Here is a 20,890-nt window from a genome sequence, read left to right as displayed (position 1 = left end):
TCAGTGCGATATTAATAAAAAAAAGAAACGCCACAAAATTTTAATTAATAGTTTTTAAATATTGGCTTGTTGTAGAATAAATAAGTAATGTCAGATGTTAAATGTTTAGTTTACACGACACTGAAGAAAATGTTTAGTATTGGCAATAGACAAAGATTGATGAATTTTAAACAAACATTCATTATCATTTTAATAAAATTTATAAAGTTTTAGTTATTAATCGTTTAAATTTTAGTAAGAATTAAATAATATTGTCACCATATAAAAAGCATTGTAAACTTATCAACTTCCGCGAATTAGGACATCATAAAAACCTACAACATAAACCTACATACATACATAATTTATGATTTTTTGCTTTCTTTAAGAAATTGTGATAAATTCTAAAACAATTGGTCTGAACAAGAAAATTGCACATTTTTGTAATATTATTATTTTAATGTAACGTAATATCAATGAATATTTTATACTGAACGTCTTTTATTCTATACCTACATAGTGATAATATTTTACTTTTATTTTCATATTATTTTGGTGTTATTCGTTATACTCTAGAAAAATTTAAAACATGCCCATAACATAATATATAAGGTAGTTCACAAATGTACATTGTCTACAATTTTTATTTCTTTACTATTAGCATGTGGCATATTCATCCTTCTAAAAATATATTATTTCATTAGGTATATCCTATTTAAATTAATTTTTCTACTTTTATTATTTTGTTAAAGTATAATGTATTTAGCTTTTAACTTTTACTTTTATTATGTCTTTGAACGTATTAGCAACGGAAACATTCGCATTGCATTTATTTTATACTGAAAGAATAATTTTAGTCTAAAACATGTTGTGTTATTCAAAAAAAATTAGTAGAAGTTCAAAGTAGAAAAACTAAAAATCGATATTTATTACAAAGATCAACGTCATACCTATGTACATGTTAAAAATTATATAGTATTAATTATTTTCTCACACTTGATATGAGTGTGTTTGTTAACGAAATTAACTTGAAAAAAAAACTGTAACCTTATTTAAAAATAAAATATATATATTATGCATCTTGTTAAGCTTTTATGTTATTGCATGCTTATTATAATGAAATAAATATATTTAAAAAGTTTCTTTTTTTATTTCTATATTTTCTTTATTTGTATTTCTCAGGACCGACCGGTTCGTCGTTTTTGGCTAATTTCACCTACATATCCAATTTTTGCCTTCACTTCGGACGCATCGAAATTCTTTCTAACTCATCTTTGGTTGTTCTTCATAGTTTGTGAAAGAGAGTGTGAGACATATTATTATATATTGAATTTATCTGAATCCTGCTTTCTAAAAAATTTATTTCCTAAAATAATTTTCCAAACAAGAATAAATAAAATGAAACTAAGTGTTAATGAATTATAATTTACGACGCCAATAAACTATGCTGAGTTGCTAGTTTTGTTTTCACTAGGCACCTAATAATAACAAAATAATTAAAAAGAGAGAAATTCACTTATCGAATACCATATTTTAAATAATAATAATAATAATAATAATATACTTTATTGCACATTTAAATAAAGAACAAAATTAAAATTACAAGCAATTATAGTAACAATATGTACAACCAGGCGATCTTATTGCTAAAAAGCAATCTCTTCCAGACAACCTGATAATGAAAGGGATATTGCTTTTCAGATGGGCAGGTGGTAAACAGATTTAAATAAGTCAAAGAAAAAATAAAAAATAAAAAAAGAATATATAACAATTATATATGCATATACATTATACACATACGTACGCAATAAAAAAAAAAAAAAAATAAATAAAAACATTTACATACACACTAATATATAAATACAGTAATCGTATAATATATAGATTCATGGCAAATTTAATGATCTTTTATCAATTGAATGTAGTGAGTTTAAAATAATTATAGACTGAGGTAATATGCTTTCAAATGCTTCTTAAACAGAAACAAACTTTGAGCTCGTCTTATGGCCACAGGTAAGTCGTTCCATAGCAAAACAGCTTGCACAGCAAAGGAGTTTTTATAAAAGTTTGTTCTGTGACGGGGTACACGCAGCTTAAGGTTTTCTGATGACCTTAAAATTTCACTATGTGAACCAAGGAATTCGAACTTATCCTTTAGGTAAACAGGTGTTGACGGATGAAATAGTACACAGTACAGAAGAGACAATATATGAGAATTTCGGCGAAGACGAATGGGTAACCAGTTCAGTTTTTTACGAAATTCCGAAATGTGGTCATATTTACGCAAGCCAAATATGAACCGAATCGCAACATTTTGAAGGCGCTCAAGTTTATTTAACTGATATTCAGTGAGGTTAAGATAGCATACGTCAGCGTAGTCCAAAATCGAAAGCATAAGTGAATTCGCAAGCGCAATTTTGGTTGGAACGGGGAGAAAGTTACGTAAACGTCTCTAAATACTATTTCATTTTAATAATTCATAGAATTCTATAATACATTTACTTTGATTACTTTATTTATATTTTTGTTGACCAGTTGTATTTATAGTTTTGTTGACCTTTGAGTATATACTACACCTAGTTTTTTATATCTAGACTTGTGTGTGACCATACCTTTTTTATAATTTTGCTTAATTCTATGTATTGATTACTAATGAGTAATGGTTACTTAGTTTATATTTTTGTTGACCCTACTTTTTCCGATTATTTCGTTTATCGTATTTTATACTAGGCAGACTAGTTTTCTCAAAAGTTATTTTTTTTCTTTTAGCATTCAAACCTTCCATATGCCTTAAGGAACATACAAAAAAATAAATTAGCCGAATTGGTCGAGCCATTTTCGAGTTACGCGCTTAGCAACATTTATTTTAATAGATTAAGTTTATCTTAGATAGTCTCCTTAATCTGCGGTATCGTTGTATTAACTAACGTCAAATTGGCCTAAAGGTCTATACCTGGCCCATAAACTCAAAAAAAAAAAACTAACGTCAAATCAAATTAATGTCATATATGAAAGGCAATGTCAAAAGTATTGTTATTAAATTGAATTGTCGATTTTGATACTTTAAAAAGTTTAAAAATCTTATTAAATATACCTTTCAAATATTACCTTTTCAATTATTATAAACGAAACAATGCTCAATAATATTAGTTGATTATTGACTATCACGCAATTAACGATTTCACAAGAAATATCTACTATTTCTCCGATAAGTATATAAATAAATAAAATGGATAAACGAGGTAAAAGACATTATTCATCATCAGATTCTGATAGTGCTGAAGAAAATCGAAGAAAGGATTTAAAAGAAAGAGATGAATTTGCAACAAGACTCAGAAAACGAGACGAAGAAAAAGTTAAAAAACTTGCCGAAAGCACAAGCAAAAGATCATACGAAGAAGCTGCAAAACGTTTAAAATTGGAAGCAGAAGACCGAGACAAAATATTGCCAAAACTCCGCATTCAATCTAGGCGAAAGTATTTACAAAAGAGGAAAGATGATAAGGTTATTGAATTGGAAGATGATATAGCTGATGATGAGTATCTATTTGACGAAAGCATGTAAGTCAATTTTTTTCTTTTTGTCTCTTATTGCTTTGTTATAAATATTAATCCTCTTTAAATTATTTTGTTCATCACTCATCACTTCAACATATTGCAGTCCACTGCTGGACATAGGCCTCCACAAGTTCGCGCCAAAAATGGCGCGAACTCATGTGTTTTGCCCATAGTCACCAGGGTGGTGACCGTAGGGCTGGTTTTGTCGCACCGAAGACGCTGCTGCCCGTCTTCGGCCTGTGTATTTCAAAGCCAGCAGTTGGATGGTTATCCCACCATCGGTTGGCTTTTTAAGTTCCCATGTGATAGTTAAACTGTGTTATCCCGTAGTCACCTCTCACAACACCCACGGGAAGAGAGGGCGTGGCTATATTCTTTACTGCCGTAACCACACAGACAGAAAATTATTTTATTGCATTTGTGAGAAATGAAAACTTTAATTCAAATTACTATATTAAATGTATCTATTGCTTAGTGGCTTTATTTGGGTCGCTTTGCCAATATAGTGATTATGTGCATTTGCACATCACTATTCTAACTCTAATCTTATTTCATTTAATTATGTTACTAAAATATGATAAAGGAAATTAATACAATCTTTTATTATCTTAGATTAACAGAAAAAGAAAAAAAAGACCGGGAGCATAAGAAAACAATATTGCAATTGGCCAAAGAACATGAAAAGGCACGAGAGTTGGAAAATGTACAAAGATATCACATGCCTCAAGATCTGGGAAAGGGTGAAAAGGGTAACATACTATTTGTAATTTTTTTTAAATATTACCCTTTATTGTTAGGTCATGTCTTTTTAAATGCTTTATTACTATAGACAATAACAAAAAAATAACAATTTTTTTGATTACAGGTGAATATATAGAAGTTGATGAAAATGAGAAACTCCCACATTCTGAACAAAGAAAATGGGAACAGGAGCAAATAAAATCTGCCTTTTTTAAGTTTGGTGCCAAGGATGCAAAAGCTCAAGATGAATATGAATTGTTACTGGATGAGCAGATTGACTTTATTCAAGCTTTGCAATTGGAAGGAAATAAAAAAAAAGAGGAAGAAGAAAAAATATCAGAATATCAAAAGGCACGGCTAACAATAGAAGAAACAAAGAAGTCATTACCTGTTTTCCCTTTTAGAGACTCTTTAATTGAGGCAATAAAAAACTATCAGATTTTGATAGTGGAGGGTGAAACTGGTTCTGGAAAAACTACACAGATTCCTCAGTACCTTAATGAAGCAGGATTCACTAAAGATGGTAAAAAAATTGGTTGTACCCAACCAAGAAGAGTAGCTGCAATGTCTGTAGCAGCAAGGGTGGCGCAAGAAATGAATGTTAAATTAGGAAATGAAGTTGGTTACAGTATTCGTTTTGAAGACTGTACATCTGAGAGAACTGTGATCAAATATATGACAGATGGAACATTACACAGGGAGTTTTTATCTGAACCTGATTTAGCATCATACAGTGTAATGATTATTGATGAAGCTCATGAGAGAACATTACATACAGATATTTTATTTGGCCTTGTGAAAGATATAACAAGATTTAGACCAGATTTAAAGTTACTCATATCTAGTGCTACATTAGATGCTGAGAAGTTTTCTACATTTTTTGACGATGCTCCAATATTTAGAATACCTGGCAGAAGATTTCCTGTAGACATATATTATACAAAAGCACCAGAAGCTGATTATATCGATGCATGTGTGGTCACAGTATTGCAAATTCATGCCACTCAACCACTTGGAGATGTATTAGTCTTCCTGACAGGTCAAGAAGAGATTGAAACTTGTGTTGAAATGTTACAAGAAAGGACAAAAAGAATTGGGAAGAAATTGAAAGAACTTGTTATTTTACCAGTTTATGCAAACCTGCCAAGTGACATGCAAGCAAAAATTTTTGAACCCACTCCTGAAGGCGCAAGAAAAGTTGTACTTGCCACTAATATTGCTGAAACATCAGTAACAATTGATAATATAATCTATGTCATAGATCCCGGGTTTGCAAAGCAAAATAATTTTAACTCTAAAACTGGTATGGAAAGTCTAATGGTGGTACCAATATCTAAAGCATCAGCAAATCAAAGAGCAGGTAGAGCAGGAAGAGTAGCTCCTGGAAAATGTTTTAGACTCTATACGGCGTGGGCGTATAAATACGAACTTGAGGACAATACTGTACCTGAAATTCAAAGGATTAATTTGGGAAATGCAGTACTCACATTAAAAGCTTTAGGTATAAATGATCTTATACATTTTGATTTTCTCGATCCTCCTCCACATGAGACACTAGTATTAGCTTTAGAACAGTTATATGCGCTTGGTGCTCTCAATCATCATGGAGAATTAACAAAAGCTGGAAGACGTATGGCAGAATTTCCTACTGATCCTATGCTTGCTAAAATGTTATTAGCTAGTGAAAAGTAAGTCATTCAACTAATAGTTTACACGTAATAATAGTCTGACTTTTATTGAAGTAAAAGTTCTTTACGCACACTTGACTTGGGGAGTAAGCTAGTCAATGCGTGACGAGAGCGTTACGAAAAGTGTGATCGGGCGAGGCGAACGGACCGAGAGAGGTGCGAACACACATTTTCTCTCTCTTTCTCTCATCATCATCTCTTTCGTTGTGCTCTTGTCAGTGATGTCGTGGTCATCTTTCTCTCGTAGTCACCTCCTTTCGTATATCTAAGACAGTACAGGCCAGTGTGCAGAAGTTTTACTTCAGTCTAAAGCTCACAAATTTTTTTCTAATCTTAATTTTTTTTTATTATAGGTACAAATGTTCCGAAGAAATTGTCACAATAGCTGCCATGCTGTCTGTAAATAGTTCAGTATTTTATAGGCCAAAAGATAAAATAATACATGCAGATACTGCAAGAAAAAACTTTTTTCACCGGCATGGTGATCACTTAACTTTGATGAATGTTTACAATCAGTGGGTTGATTCAGACTATTCAGTCCAATGGTGTTATGAAAATTTTATTCAATATAGATCCATGAAGCGAGCTCGGGATGTGCGTGAGCAATTAGTGGGACTTATGGAGAGAGTTGAAATAGAAATGGTTTCAAGCTTAGCAGAGGATACTAACATTCGAAAAGCCATCACTGCTGGCTACTTTTATCACATTGCTAAATTTTCTAAAGGAGGTCACTACAAAACTGTAAAACATAACCAAGTATGTTTTTTTTTTTTTGTTTAAGCCTTAAATAATTTTTGTTTTTTTTATCATTGTTATTATCTTTGTATCTTTTGATTTTCAGACTGTTATGATTCATCCAAATAGTGCTTTATTTGAAGAACTACCAAGATGGGTAATATACCATGAATTAGTTTTTACCTCAAAAGAATTTATGCGACAAGTTACAGAGATAGAGAGCAAATGGCTGTTAGAAGTGGCCCCACATTATTACAAGGCTAAAGAGCTAGAAGACTCAAGTAATAAAAAAATGCCTAAAACTGTTGGTAAATCAGCTCTTAGTACATAAAAACTTCTAAAAAATACAAAATAATATCAAATATATCTTTTATTTTTTTATCTTCCCATACTCTTATACATTTTTAACAATTATTGCTAAGCATTTCATTGTTTTTAATTCTACTCTCACTCAGAATTTTAAACCAAAAAACAAGTTTACTATTAACATAAAAACATTGCATAACCTATAATTTACTATACTTATTTTGTTTGACTAATTTTTACTAGCAGTATTTCCATAAATATTTTCAAATTTAGTTTTTTTTTAATAAATTAAGCTTTTAACAAAATACATGGCATGATTAATTATAAAAATTTCTAAAAATCTGAAACTCGTCCCTTCCTTTCCCAATCACCATATCTAGTTGGCTCTGGCCCTCTGGGTCCCCCAACTTCTCCAGTATTTGGGTTTGTGTCATTGGGCCATGCTTGCAATGGGTTTTCTTTAGCTTGGACTTCTTCTTGTTCACCCAAATCTTTTATTGGTGTCGTTTCCCTTAATTTTTTCCTAAATTCTGCCAACCTCTTAGATTCACCTTTCTTGTGTTTATCTATTTCTTGAGCCTCCGTATTTGACTTTTGTGAGAAGTTATTTATGAAGAAATAATTAACGCACGAAACTGAAATATTATATTTTAATGGATTATGTTTTCAAAAGTAAATACTTTACAAATTAGAACATTCTTCTTTCTACCTTTTGTACTAGTTACATGTAACGAACTATAAAATCTTGACAACATATTGCTAAAATAAAATATATTATAACCCTTAATTTTTGATTGATTGCTTAATGGCCTTCACTCTTTCAGTTGTGCCAGTAGCGCACGATTGAAACCACCAATGTCAGAACCCTTCTCTTTAATTTGTTGTCAAAGGGTATGTAAAACTATTTGTAATTTAACTTTAATTTCAGTAGCAAAATAAATAACAATTTATTTATAATTTCATTTTGACAGTTACAGATAAGCAAAGAATAATTAGGTATAGTACTCGCTACCAGTGTTGCCAACCCCAGCATAGAGCTAAACTGTAGATATGCCAGAAAAAAACTGTAGAAAACTGTAAATATCAAATAAAAAAACAGTAAATCTACAGCTTTGTCTTTTTATTATTTTAATATTAATATAAATTTTTCTACACTGGGCGTCTCAGTCTCGTTAAATTCAAAATTAGTCTTGCGAAGGGTTCTCCATTCTCTGTCTGATCTGTTATATTTTCTGGACAAATACTTGGGAAATAACATAATAATTCAGAAATTGAAGTTATATGTTTTTTGCTCAAATCATGACTTAAAATTACTTGTGGGTTCAACATCTGTAAACACTTTAGTGCCTGGCGTTCTTTATCAGCGAAAGGAAACCTTTGTTTGATTTGGGCTACTGCCTCAATGTAAAACTCTTTACATTTCGTGTAAAAATCGGAAAGTTTATCGTCGTCTAACTCTTGAGTGTCTCTTTTCAATCGAATTAAATTTGGTACCATTTCTCCAACATATGTTTCCAATAACGGCAAATAGATTCGAACGTCATTTACATCAACGCTTAATACTTTTTGTTCTTTGGTATTTAAAATAACTTTGGCTTTGCTTATCTCTTCTTTTGTTAGTTCCAAATAAACCGGTTGTATAAAGCATTCTAAAATTGTCACATATGCTGTGTAGATCTGATGATATAATAAATACAACTTTGGTTTTTCTGCCTGCATTTCTTTATTCAAATCTGTAAATATTGGTAAAAAATCGTAGGAATTCCAAGTATAATTCAGTTGTCTGTTCCATGGTTTTTGTCAAAATGCTTTGGGCAGAAAGAAGACGATCTGTAAACACTGCTGATTGGAAATATAATTTTATAGCTAGAAGTTGTTCCAAGAATCTATTTACGACATCCTTCAACGATAGCCATCTGGTTTGTGCAGGGTGTAATATTTTATGCGGTTTTATATTTGTAAACACCTGAAAAGTTTTAAAATCACCGATGCGTTTAGGTGAATTTTGGATGTGATTGAAAACTTCACGGCAAAAATTTTCAAGACCCCTCGGCAATTTTTCACATGCCTGGGATACGCAAAGCGCAAATGAATGGCATATACATTACATGGTGAAAAGATTAGGTATGTCATCCTTTAAATGAGTGATCATCGAGTTATTCGCCCCGAACATGACATTGGCGCCATCAGACGCAAATCCTAACAAATTCTTTTTGTATGGAATTTCTTTCTCATGGAAATATTCGACCAAAATGGATGGCGCTAGCATCTTAACCAAAAAACTGTAGATTTTAAGGCCTAAACTAAAAACTGAGAGAAATTCCAAAAAACTGTAGATCTACAGTTAAAACTGTAGGGTTGGCTACACAGCTCGCTACCGAGAGGTAGGCAATGTATGTTGCCAGTCGATGTACCGACCGAATACAATACAATACAAAATTACAAATACTCTTTATTGCACACCTCACAAAACAAAACAAATACGAGAAATACAATGCAAGAAATTACAATACTGTATTTTTCGAATACTGTCTTTACTGGTAGGGTATCCAATAGCACACTCTCACAGGTGTTTTATACATGTGTGTGTGCGTGTGTGTGTGTGTGTAAAAAACGTCTTAGAGACGATAGACCGTGCAGATAAGCTTTGTAGGTTCATGAAGTTGGCACCCAGAATTATGAATTTATAATGTTTGATAATTTAGTTTTATTTAATCGTTTGCGCGTTAAAATATATGAAAAAAGGATCAATAACATTTGTTTGCGCGTGTCCTCGTTTTTGAGAAAAATCAAAATTATCCACTTTTGGCTTAAAAATGGCAATATTGAATATTAAATTAATTATAATATATATATTATAAATATTAATTATATATTTCATTGTTGTGATAAATGGTACATACTTATATACTTACATAGAGTATTATTTTTATTGGCAATACAAGCACAAATAATGACATTTTTGTCTATGGAATTATCATATGATCAATGATCTATTGAATTCCATCTTCCTCCTCCCAATCTTTTGATTGTGCGAAACGTTTAGATTTATTATAAATCTAGGGAGAGGCACGAAATAAATATGAAGGGTTGTATTTTTAACATCGATGCTGGGTATTTGGAGGGATTGTGCCGTGGCTTTAAGTGTGGCATTCTCAAGCAATCAGACTACTTGAACCTGGTACAATGCGAAACATTAGAAGGTATTTATATTACTTTTTTTTTTTATTGCACTAACTATAATGGCAACGGAATCATTCATTTGAATATATATTTGATATAAATCGACAACAGGCGTAAATCCTATGTAGTAATTGAGGGTCATATTTATTTTCAGATTTAAAACTTCACTTGCAAGGAACAGACTATGGCACATTCCTCGCTAACGAGCCCAGTCCTCTTTCCGTATCGACTATTGATGATAAGCTGCGTGAAAAGCTTGTCATTGAATTTCAACACCTGAGAAACCATTCAGTGGAGCCAATGTCAACTTTCTTGGATTTCATAACATACAGTTACATGATTGACAATATCATCCTGCTAATTACTGGAACTCTGCACCAAAGGCCTATTTCCGAATTGATTCCCAAATGTCACCCTCTCGGCTCCTTTGAGCAGATGGAAGCTATTCATGTTGCTGCAACCCCTGCCGAATTGTACAATGCTGTGCTGGTTGATACTCCACTGGCACCTTTCTTTGTTGATTGTATCAGTGAGCAAGATTTGGATGAAATGAACATTGAAATTATTCGTAACACACTTTACAAGGCTTATTTGGAGGCATTTTATGATTTCTGTAAACAGATTGGAGGAACAACAGCCGATGTCATGTGTGAGATCTTGGCTGTAAGTTTACATATAACTGAACAGAATATTATAGCTCATAAGTATTGTATTAATTAATGTATTTTTTTAACAATTCTGCGTTTTGTCCAATTTATGAACCAGTTTTTTTATTTTCTATAGTTTGAAGCTGATCGTCGTGCTATTATTATAACAATAAACTCTTTTGGAACTGAGCTGTCTAAGGATGATCGTGCCAAGTTGTACCCCCGCTGCGGTAAACTGAACCCTGATGGCTTAGCTGCTCTTGCTCGTGCTGATGACTACGAGCAGGTTAAGGCTGTGGCAGAGTATTATGCTGAATATTCTGCTCTGTTTGAAGGTGCTGGAAACAATGTTGGGGACAAAACCCTTGAGGACAAATTTTTCGAACATGAGGTAAATAACTGCTGTAGGAATAGATAATATATTCAAAAAATATTATAAAATTATTCATAGTTCTATATGTATATATCTATTATAAATGTTTATTTTACATTTTCAGGTGTCTCTCAATGTCATGGCTTTCTTACAACAGTTTCACTTTGGTGTATTCTATTCTTACCTAAAATTAAAGGAACAGGAATGCCGGAATATTGTGTGGATTAGTGAGTGTGTTGCCCAGAAACACCGAGCCAAAATTGACAACTACATTCCTATATTCTAAGAGATGCCTACTCAATACCTACATAACATTTGAAATGTACATAATGTTATTAAATGTAAATGACTACAAATTTATAATCTTGCTCTGTTTCAATGCTTGTGCAAGTGTGCACATTATAAAATTATTTATGAAAGATTTCTTAACTTCAAATAGTACTTCTAATATTCGGTTTTCTTAAGAAATAAATAAGAATATATAGTGTCCAATATAATCGATATAGTAAATAGCTTGTAAACCACTGAAAAATTATGCAAATAATTTAAATTGTATGAAAGTATTATCTATATAGAATATATATTCGTTATAAATGTTATGTATGTTATAAAAAGTAATAAATATTGACATTCCGTGTTATGCTATGTTCTAATTATTTAACAGGCATCTAGCTAATTATTACAAAGAACCCAATGAAATTTATTAAAAATATTAAAAAAAGTTTTGCTGTATAAATATATGATTCGGCAAATCAATATAAAAGTTTATATTAATCTGTAAACCGTGTACAAATATAAAGTTCAATCTTTAAAAGCACAAATTACTGATTTGTAAACAGAATTCCTTGATAGTGAAACAGTTATAAAATTTATATTAATATTGTATCTTGAATTACTTTCTAATTTATGTAAACATAATGTAATCAAGTACCATTCATTAATGGCAAATAGTAAATTTATTAATGTAAATATCCATGAACATTGTTATTTGAAATGAAAACATTGTCTTAAAAATTCACTCTATTTGGATGTCCCGTAGACTTGTTTTAATTTACTGTACTGTAGACATTAATTTTTCTTTTTTTTTGCAATAGAGCTGTACCGTATTGTAGAATGTATAAATTATTTATTTAGATTCTTGATTCAATAAAAGAATAAATATAATTTAAATATTTTATTTCTTGATATATATATATATATATACACACATTTATTTAAGCGTTTCATTCTATTTATTACCTATTTGCTCAATGATTATATCAGTTTTTGGACCTTCGTAATTATTATTACTGTTTTTAGACTTGTTTGTTAGTAAAATACTGTTATCTCTCCAGAACGAATCCTTCAACATATCGTCATGAACATCTACAATCACTGATAAAGGTTTCATTCTTGATTCATTTAATAATGTTTTTCTTAGTAATAGAGTTCCTCTTTTGAATATATTTGGTTCATTATTATAATTTATATTAAACTCTTTATATAATATCTCATTTTTATCAGCTGACACAGTTCCGCATAGCCTTTTTTCTGCCTGTATAAATAAAAAAAAATATATATCAAATTTACTACATACAAAATATTTTATTAACAGTAATGAATTATTGTAACACAACCTATAAAACCCTATACTACTAAATAGTGAATGTAAAATGTATACAGATGATACTCATAAGATATTTTAATTCAATAATTGCTTGGGGTATATAACTTAAAAATAATGAGATATTTTTTCAAAAAGAAAGAGAATAATATTTATTGTTTTCAACAAATAAAAATCAATATAAAAAAACATAACAAATGTGGTTTCACAGAGATTGCGAACAATACAGGCAGCCACTCAGCATTGGCCACACCATTGCAACAATGGTAAGACGCTGATTTTCAGTGACTCCTCATTGACACTTGCTTGAAGCGACATCACTGACAGTACCCAAACAAACACACACTCACACAAATTATACACTTAACCCACCCACTAATCCGAACACCAACACACACCACTTGAGCTCCACGAGTATGCTGCACATATCTGAAAAACAAAAACATCCACAACCGCCACACACCACCCACACCCACAAAAAGAGAACAGCACTCAGACTGACAATAAATATACATAGCATACACATACAAATACAATACAAACAAATTTATACATATACACACACATGTATATATACACTTATCAAATATTTTGACAATATATATTGTTCTGCAGCGACAGTGGAGAGGAACAAACAAGATGGATTAAAATTTTAACTAAAACCAGAGATCTCCGACTGGCTGCAAAACTCTGGTACTAACAGTAATTTATATTTCCTCTTAAGACTAGTGGCTGTTAGCGCTTCTAGTAATGGGCGAGGTAGGTTATTTCAGCACTTGCTTGCGCTGTACTTAATACTCCCCCTAAATACAGCAGTATAAAATCTTGATAGACAGAGCTTATGAGGGTGTGACCTGGCTCTATGTTAAAAACATGATAAATAAAATTATTTATGAAGAAATTATGGAGAATAAGTAAAATAAGATGACAATTATTTCCATGTTACCTGAGCAGGACTTAAGCCTCCCTGCAAAACAAGTGTCCAGAAAGAAGTGTTATAAAGATTATTTATATGTACGTCTGCTTGTCTCCATTTTAAGTAATCTATTAAATTTTCGTCAGAAGGATATAAAACTATCCGACCATCAAATGTTGGGGGATATTTTAAAGGTTCTTGGTCAAAAAACTTGTTCCAATAAAATACGTAGGAGGTAGAAAACTTGCTATTAATTGTGGTTAGTAATTTTGCAGCCCTTCTATTATATAGGCTAGATTTTTTTTTGAAAATAAAGGAATATTCATCACTTTGACCAAAAGCTAGCAACAAATCATGAAATTCATATAGCACTTTAAAGGCTGCATAATTCATTAATTTTAATGCTCTCAGGTCGTTGGGTTTTTTGAAATTGTGATCCTCCGAAAATTTATGAAAACATTTCCCATCTAATCTCACAACAATCCACGTGTTAGGTAGTAGAGTATCGTCTTGTTCGTATGTTTTAACGTACTCGAAAGAACTTTTAGCCATTTTCGTAGTTAGACAATAATTATAAGCTCTTATTTGTAGTAACGACAAGCTATATAATATATTTTTTAGCGTCATATATAATTTTTATTCAGCACTTTATTTTTTGTTTATAATTATTTTATTTGAAACTTAAAAGCGATGACAAGTTGACAACTGACAATCCACATTCCACAGAAATCCGAAATGTAACTGTTCAAAAGTTAAGAAGAAACACGGATTTACATACTTACAACTTTATATATAGGTTCATGAGAAGAAACAACTAATTTATCCATATAAAACGTATGATATAAATCAACCACACAAAACTACTACACTGAAAAAATTAAATCAAAAATGTCTTAGTTAAAAAAAACCTACCCCACCCCAGCCTGCAAAATAATGATATTTGTAATAAAAAAAATACTAATCGACAGATTTTCAATTGCTCAATTCAACTACGTTGTCCTTTTAAATTGCTCACCTTAAATTATTTAATTAAAAATCAATAAAGTTGTTGAAAAATATTCATTTATCAATATTTTCAAACTCCTATATCTTTTGATGTATACAATATTTTGAATTGCTCAAAGTGTTAAAAAACTGCTCAAGTTGCCTTTATAATTGCTCAAGTATAGTTTGAAACAGAACCACTTGTCTTAATTTTTAAATAAATATAAATAAATTGAACGGATAAAATAATGATATTTATAAAAAAAAAAAAATACTAATCGATACATTTTCAATAGCTCAATTCAACTACGTTGTCCTTTTAAATTGCTCACCTTAAATTATTTAATTACATCATAAGATATAGGAGTTTGAAAATATTGATAAATGAATATTTTTCAACAACTTTATTGATTTTTAATTAAATAATTTAAGGTGAGCAATTTAAAAGGACAACGTAGTTGAATTGAGCAATTGAAAATCTGTCGATTAGTATTTTTTTTATTACAAATATCATTATTTTGCAGGCTGGGGTGGGGTAGGTGTTAAAAAAGACTTTAAAAGTTTACAAGAACTTTAATAATTATAATAATCTGGTTACAAAGTACATAATCGGTCATAAGGTACATAAAGGTCGCTAGAACCTGCCCTAGCTATAGCTTATCGTGACTTTTTTCTCAACTCATCCCATTATATCCCAACCCTCGATCTCATTAATATGAATAATTATATACTACCTGTGCGAAGCCGAGGTGGGATAAAGCCTACAAAATTCGAGATTGTCTCTGATAGGAAGGGGAATAATATTTAACATAACATAATGTTTTGCATTCCTATTATTATGTGTGCATTATTATTATTATGCTTTGAATAAAACACGACAAAAATTAAATTCGACAAATAACCGCTCTGGTGTAGTGGTGCGCGTAGTCGCCTAAAACATCGATAGTTTTCGGGTTCGAACCCGCTCGGGATGGATGTTTGTATTCGTATAAATATTTAATGGCTGGGTCTCCCCATTGTGCCTCGGAAAGCACGTTAAGCCGTCGGTCCCGCGGGACCGACGGCTTAACGCGGTTATCACAAATACCTGATAGCGATCATAGTAAGAAACATATCCGCCAACCCGCAGTGGAACAGCGTGGTAGATTAAGCTCCAATCCTTCTCCTACATGGAGAAAGAGGCCTATGACCATCTGTGGGATGTTACAGGCTGAATCGTGATTGTGATCGACCGATTTTGATTTCTTTTTAATTAAAAGGTTATGTTGTATTATACCCATATTATACCGCATAACTTTCCACTGGATGTACGGATTTTGATGATTCTTGTTCAAGTCGAAAGCTGATGCTTGTCTTGTGGTTCCATTTAAATTTGATACAGATCCGATTACTACTTTTTGAGTAATATTTGATAACGCGTATTTACTTGAGTAGTTGAAGTCGGTTTTTTTTCGTTTGTGAGTAAACACATATAAATACATAAACTCCACATTAATGTTACATTATACTAACTTATTTATTAATTTACTAAAACACTGTAATATATATAAGAATATTTGTCTGTATATAAATGAATGTTTGTCTGTACGTCCTCTATAGAATCGTATACTATACATATGATCATGTTCAGCAAAGTGTTGTGCATGAACAAAGGTATCAGAGTTGGTGGGACCAAAAAAAAACAGAAATTAAGCATACCTAGCAACACACGCAGGATACAGCTAGTTCCTGCATAAAAATATTACTAAGCTTAAAAGTGGATCACTTTTGACATGACTTTACCTGACTTTTGGTATAATTTGTCAATTGATAATTTATGAATGTTGATTTTAATTTTTTTCTTTATACTTAAATATTACAAAATATACCCATTATAGAAAACTTATCTATGTCAAAGAAAGGCCAGGATCCTAAAGAGGGAAACACTTAAATGTATACGTTTATGTTTAGAGAGCTATTGATTTTGACAGTAAAAAATTACATTATAAATAATTATACATTTTTAAAAGATACAAAAAAGACCTTATTTAAAGTAAATAAAAAATGTGGTTAAAATTACCTGTAACATTTATTATTTTAATATATTTGTTACTATTAACATTAAAATATATAAAATTACTTTTTACTATATTTAGAATACATTTTACATATTTATTCATAATTAGTATACATTAAGTTACACAAGTAACTTTTTGACCTCGTTTGGCGTTCTTTTCACTATTACTTGTGGTTCTGCATATCCATTTTTAGGATCATGTATAGCCTGATGTAGTTGTTCATATATAGCCATTATTACTTCAAAAGCTCTTTTCTTTACAAATGACTTATGAGTATGACTAATGAGCAAATTCAATTGTGGTAATATGTAAACATCAGGTGTTACTAGAAACATGTCAAATTTATTCAAAAATATTTTCAATGAATTTGTATCCATTCCAGGTATGGCCGAGAGAGGTCCATCAATTTTTTCTTGTAAAATTGTGTAAATAGGACCCATATTTAAATTTGCCACAAGGAAACTTGCTTGCTCTGACGTTAATGTATCAATTTGAGCCTCTGATTGGGCTTGAAGTCTTTCATTATATTCATCTAAAATAGTATACAATGATAGGGTACACTGTATGTGATAAATACAATTTAATGTATACACTGACATATCTGTTGAACTCAAATGGCATGCTGTTTCATTAATAGCATGCAAAAGAGGATCCAAAATGTGGGTTATAATAATTTTTTTATCAGTGTGGCTAGTGTTATTTGTAATACTCATTAAATCTCTCAGAAAACTGACCAAATCAGTTACAACAACGGATGGATTTAGATCTGACGGGGGTGCTTTGACACCATGACTCAATTCTTTCTGTATTTTGCTATCTAAGGTCATAAGAAAGACTTCCTCACTCTTTCTTGAAAGTTCATCTAAAGTATCAATCATGTGACCTTTGCCAATCACATGTTGTATAACATCTTTGTAATAAATTACAAGATTAGTAATAGCCCAAAGAACTAAGGGGTCTTTATCAGGTTTTAGTATTAGTTCTGCTCTGACTTTCAGCAGAGGACACAAGGCCTCCGTTATATTTGTAAGAGCTTCGGTTATTGTTACATCTTTATCAGGAATGTTACAAAATTTAAGAAGAGTAGATAAATTTTCTTTTTCAATTGGTATAATCTGATAAACCCAAGCCAATATATCTCCAATGTACCTTTTAGCATCATTAGCATAGAATTCTATGGGTTTAGAACCATTCTCGCTACCTTTGGTTAAAGCATCAATAAACAGTTGCACAACAGTTGCTTTCCTTGCATTACAGTACTCATCAATAATATTACAAAATAATACTTGCCTGTTTTCAAACTTGGCTAACGCTTTAGGCACCAGAGCATTATGTGGTGAATCTACAATAAGGCAAGCTCCAATTGTCCAATGGTATAGTTTTTCAATTGCAGCTTCTTGTTGTAGTCCAACTGTTTCCATGATATCAAAAGCTGGTGTTTGATACCAACACTTAACAAGAGTCCTACAGTCATTATTTAATTTCTCTATGTGTGTCAAGGAATTAAAGAAATCAGGAGTAAGTGGAGATACATTGAAAAGGTTTTTATTTTGATCAGGGGATAATTGGAAATTTTTCACAAAAGCATCAACCCATAGCAACTTTTTTTTCGTTTTCTTTCGATCATCTTTCAATTTAGTAGTCTGAGCTATAATATGATGTGTTTTTGTTTTTGATTCATGTAACCTATTTGACATATCTTTAACAGCAACATCTAAAGAGTTTAGAGAATCGATTAGTATTTGCAATTTATCTTTCACTTTATTGTATTCGGTTAAAATAGTTTTGTTAACTAACAGGTCTCTCTTTTCGATCTCATTTACTAAAACTCTTCTGGTGTAGGATGAATTAGCCGAACACAATCCAGAAACTGTATATAAAGCTTCGCTGTTATCAGTTATTATGTGGCTATCAAATATTTTATTAATTCTTTGTCGGATGGGATTGTTATAAACATAGTCCATTGTTATAAGGAAATTTGTATCTTTTTAAAAAAAATTTTTTTATATTAAGTATTCGAAACAAATCTTTCCTTATTAAAAACAATCAAAATTTATTCTGCTTTAGAATTAATAATGGCCCACAGAGTATAGTAATACTTACAGAAATAATGGCCAAAAATAGCTTTCAATAGCAATCTGTGTGACCAGATTTCATTTAACGAATCTGCTGCTTGTGGAGTTTAAAAACTACTAAATTCAACCAAAAGAGAACGTGAAAATACTAAAAATCGATTACATATTTTCGCAGTTGTGTTACAACGAAAAAGTATAATATTGAAACGAAGTTCCTTACGGCAGGCTTGACATTTGGCTAGGCGTTGGCTAGGCGAACGAACTGAAAAAATGTGATTCTAAAACCGTAAGAAAAATATACAACGGAAATGACGTAATATCAGTCACAACTAAAGGTAATATGTACAATCCCGGCGAGAAATTTATGGGATTGGGGGGAAAGGAGAGGGTGGGGGGTGGTAGGGGTGCGGGTTTTTCACCCCCCCGGACAACTATTTTCGTGTAAACCCCGCTGTTACAGAGATATCGTGGTTGAAGTTTTGAGGTTGAAATTAACCTACCACCTTTAAGGTTAGAGTAACGCTTGGCTCCAGCGCTGCGGGAAGTGCAGCCCTTCCGCCCTTGCGTGCGAAAGCACGCTTACGGTGGGCGAGGGCTGCCAACCCTCCGCGCCTCCGGCTTAAAAAAAAAAACACTCTAGGGGTAGGGCAGACCAAGATCACGTGGACAGTGGGGTGCTCCGATTCGGTTTTGGGTATTTTTCGAATTTCTAAACCTATATTCTAGCACGCAATGTTACTAATTTTATTAGAATATTATGTCTGACGCGTTATTTTGTTTAAAAGTGTCTATTTGTCAGTCGTTAAAGGTCAGTTCGTGTCGTATTTTGATCTTGCAGTAAAGATCGTTTTTACGTAAATTTGTTCGAAAATAACGCGTAATAGTCCCAGTACGGAGCATGGGTACACTTACCGCAGCACCGGAATTAAGGTAGAGTCAGAAATAACAAAAATTTAACCCCCGATAAAAAAATCTACCTATATTGTACATGATAGCTAAACTTTTTAGTTTAGTTAGTTACAATGAAAAGAGCAGGAGATAATTCCTATATTAAAGCCCAATAAACCCCCTGATAATCCTTCATCATATAGACCAATAGCACTTTCTTCTGTTGTTTTAAAAATTTGCTGAACATTTAATTAAAAATAGGTTAAAGAGGTTTATAGAAAGTAATAAATTGTTATCAGAAAATCAGTTTGGTTTTCGTAGAAGCAGAAGCACCAAAGAGAGTCTGGCGATAGTCACTACAGATGTTCGTCTGGCTTTTTATAATAATGATTCTGTCTTGGCAGCTTTTTTGGATATAAGCTCTGCTTATGACAATGTTTCCCTCCCAATTCTAAAACATAAACTCAATCAATTAAAAGTTCCATTTATGTTAATAAATTTTATCTTGAACATTTTATTAGAGCGTTCAATTACCCTACGAGATTCTAGTGAACCTACTAGAATAGTGTGGAAAGGTATCCCGCAGGGATCAGTCCTAATTCCAATTTTATATAATATACTAGCTGACCTGGCGAACTTCGTATCACCTTTTTTTTTTTGAAATATAATAATAACATAATATATCAAAATAAAATATAGCCTATCTTTTAAGTTGGATCGAACTGCACATGGTGTGCGAATTTTATTATAATCGGTTAAGTGGTTTAGGAGTCCATTGAGGACAAACATTGTGACACGAGATTTATATATATTAAAATATACATATAATTTAGAGTATTCATTGGGCAACGATGTTAAGGTGCTACAGTATGCAGATAATTTGTTAATTTATAATATAAATAAGTCCATAGATAATACTAAAATTGCTCTGGATTCTTCCCTTCATCAATTTAAGAACTTACTACTTACACCATCAAAAAGCACAATAGTATTATTTTCTAGACGCCGATTACCCCCTCCCGTCCTCATTAATTACAATAATATTATAATTCCAGTGAAAAGTAATGTTAAATTTTTAGGTGTTTATCTCGATGCAAGACTCACTGGAGTTCCCCATATGGAATATGTGGTAGCTAAGTGAGAACGGTTGTTAAATA

At 31.6% G+C, this 20,890-nt stretch overlaps 5 protein-coding genes and 1 long non-coding RNA gene across 6 annotated transcripts; 3 read left to right on the top strand and 3 right to left on the bottom strand.

Annotated features, from left to right (window-relative positions):
- The first annotated feature begins 1,925 nt into the window (after positions 1 to 1,925).
- Positions 1,926 to 20,621, top strand: LOC123669506. The gene is made up of 3 exons (XR_006745763.1): positions 1,926 to 2,032; positions 15,973 to 15,977; positions 20,609 to 20,621. It is a non-coding gene; the product is annotated as an uncharacterized LOC123669506 (long non-coding RNA).
- On the top strand, positions 2,959 to 7,063 carry LOC123669500 (pre-mRNA-splicing factor ATP-dependent RNA helicase DHX16). Its single transcript, XM_045603106.1, has 5 exons — positions 2,959 to 3,540; positions 4,150 to 4,286; positions 4,403 to 5,966; positions 6,320 to 6,722; positions 6,808 to 7,063. Exons 1-5 carry the CDS (start codon positions 3,209 to 3,211, stop codon positions 7,030 to 7,032), a joined length of 2,661 nt encoding a protein of 886 aa, XP_045459062.1. The 5' UTR covers positions 2,959 to 3,208; the 3' UTR covers positions 7,033 to 7,063.
- On the bottom strand, positions 7,057 to 8,112 carry LOC123669503 (succinate dehydrogenase assembly factor 4, mitochondrial-like). Its single transcript, XM_045603109.1, has 2 exons — positions 7,717 to 8,112; positions 7,057 to 7,642 (listed from the first exon to the last, which is right to left on the bottom strand). Exons 1-2 carry the CDS (start codon positions 7,760 to 7,762, stop codon positions 7,341 to 7,343), a joined length of 348 nt encoding a protein of 115 aa, XP_045459065.1. The 5' UTR covers positions 7,763 to 8,112; the 3' UTR covers positions 7,057 to 7,340.
- LOC123669504 (V-type proton ATPase subunit d) lies at positions 10,009 to 11,573 on the top strand. Its single transcript, XM_045603110.1, has 4 exons — positions 10,009 to 10,210; positions 10,345 to 10,853; positions 10,974 to 11,228; positions 11,335 to 11,573. Exons 1-4 carry the CDS (start codon positions 10,090 to 10,092, stop codon positions 11,494 to 11,496), a joined length of 1,047 nt encoding a protein of 348 aa, XP_045459066.1. The 5' UTR covers positions 10,009 to 10,089; the 3' UTR covers positions 11,497 to 11,573.
- Positions 12,370 to 14,447, bottom strand: LOC123669502 (probable tRNA(His) guanylyltransferase). Its single transcript, XM_045603108.1, has 2 exons — positions 13,760 to 14,447; positions 12,370 to 12,744 (listed from the first exon to the last, which is right to left on the bottom strand). Exons 1-2 carry the CDS (start codon positions 14,354 to 14,356, stop codon positions 12,439 to 12,441), a joined length of 903 nt encoding a protein of 300 aa, XP_045459064.1. The 5' UTR covers positions 14,357 to 14,447; the 3' UTR covers positions 12,370 to 12,438.
- On the bottom strand, positions 16,824 to 18,887 carry LOC123669501 (conserved oligomeric Golgi complex subunit 6). Its single transcript, XM_045603107.1, has one exon. It carries the CDS (start codon positions 18,732 to 18,734, stop codon positions 16,890 to 16,892), a length of 1,845 nt encoding a protein of 614 aa, XP_045459063.1. The 5' UTR covers positions 18,735 to 18,887; the 3' UTR covers positions 16,824 to 16,889.
- Positions 20,622 to 20,890: the final 269 nt, after the last annotated feature.

This window comes from Melitaea cinxia, chromosome 3 (assembly GCF_905220565.1).
Source record: "Melitaea cinxia chromosome 3, ilMelCinx1.1, whole genome shotgun sequence".
NCBI lineage: Eukaryota > Metazoa > Arthropoda > Insecta > Lepidoptera > Nymphalidae > Melitaea > Melitaea cinxia.
The sequence above is the reverse complement of the archived record's forward strand: the minus strand, read 5'-3'. Positions and strand labels throughout refer to the sequence as shown.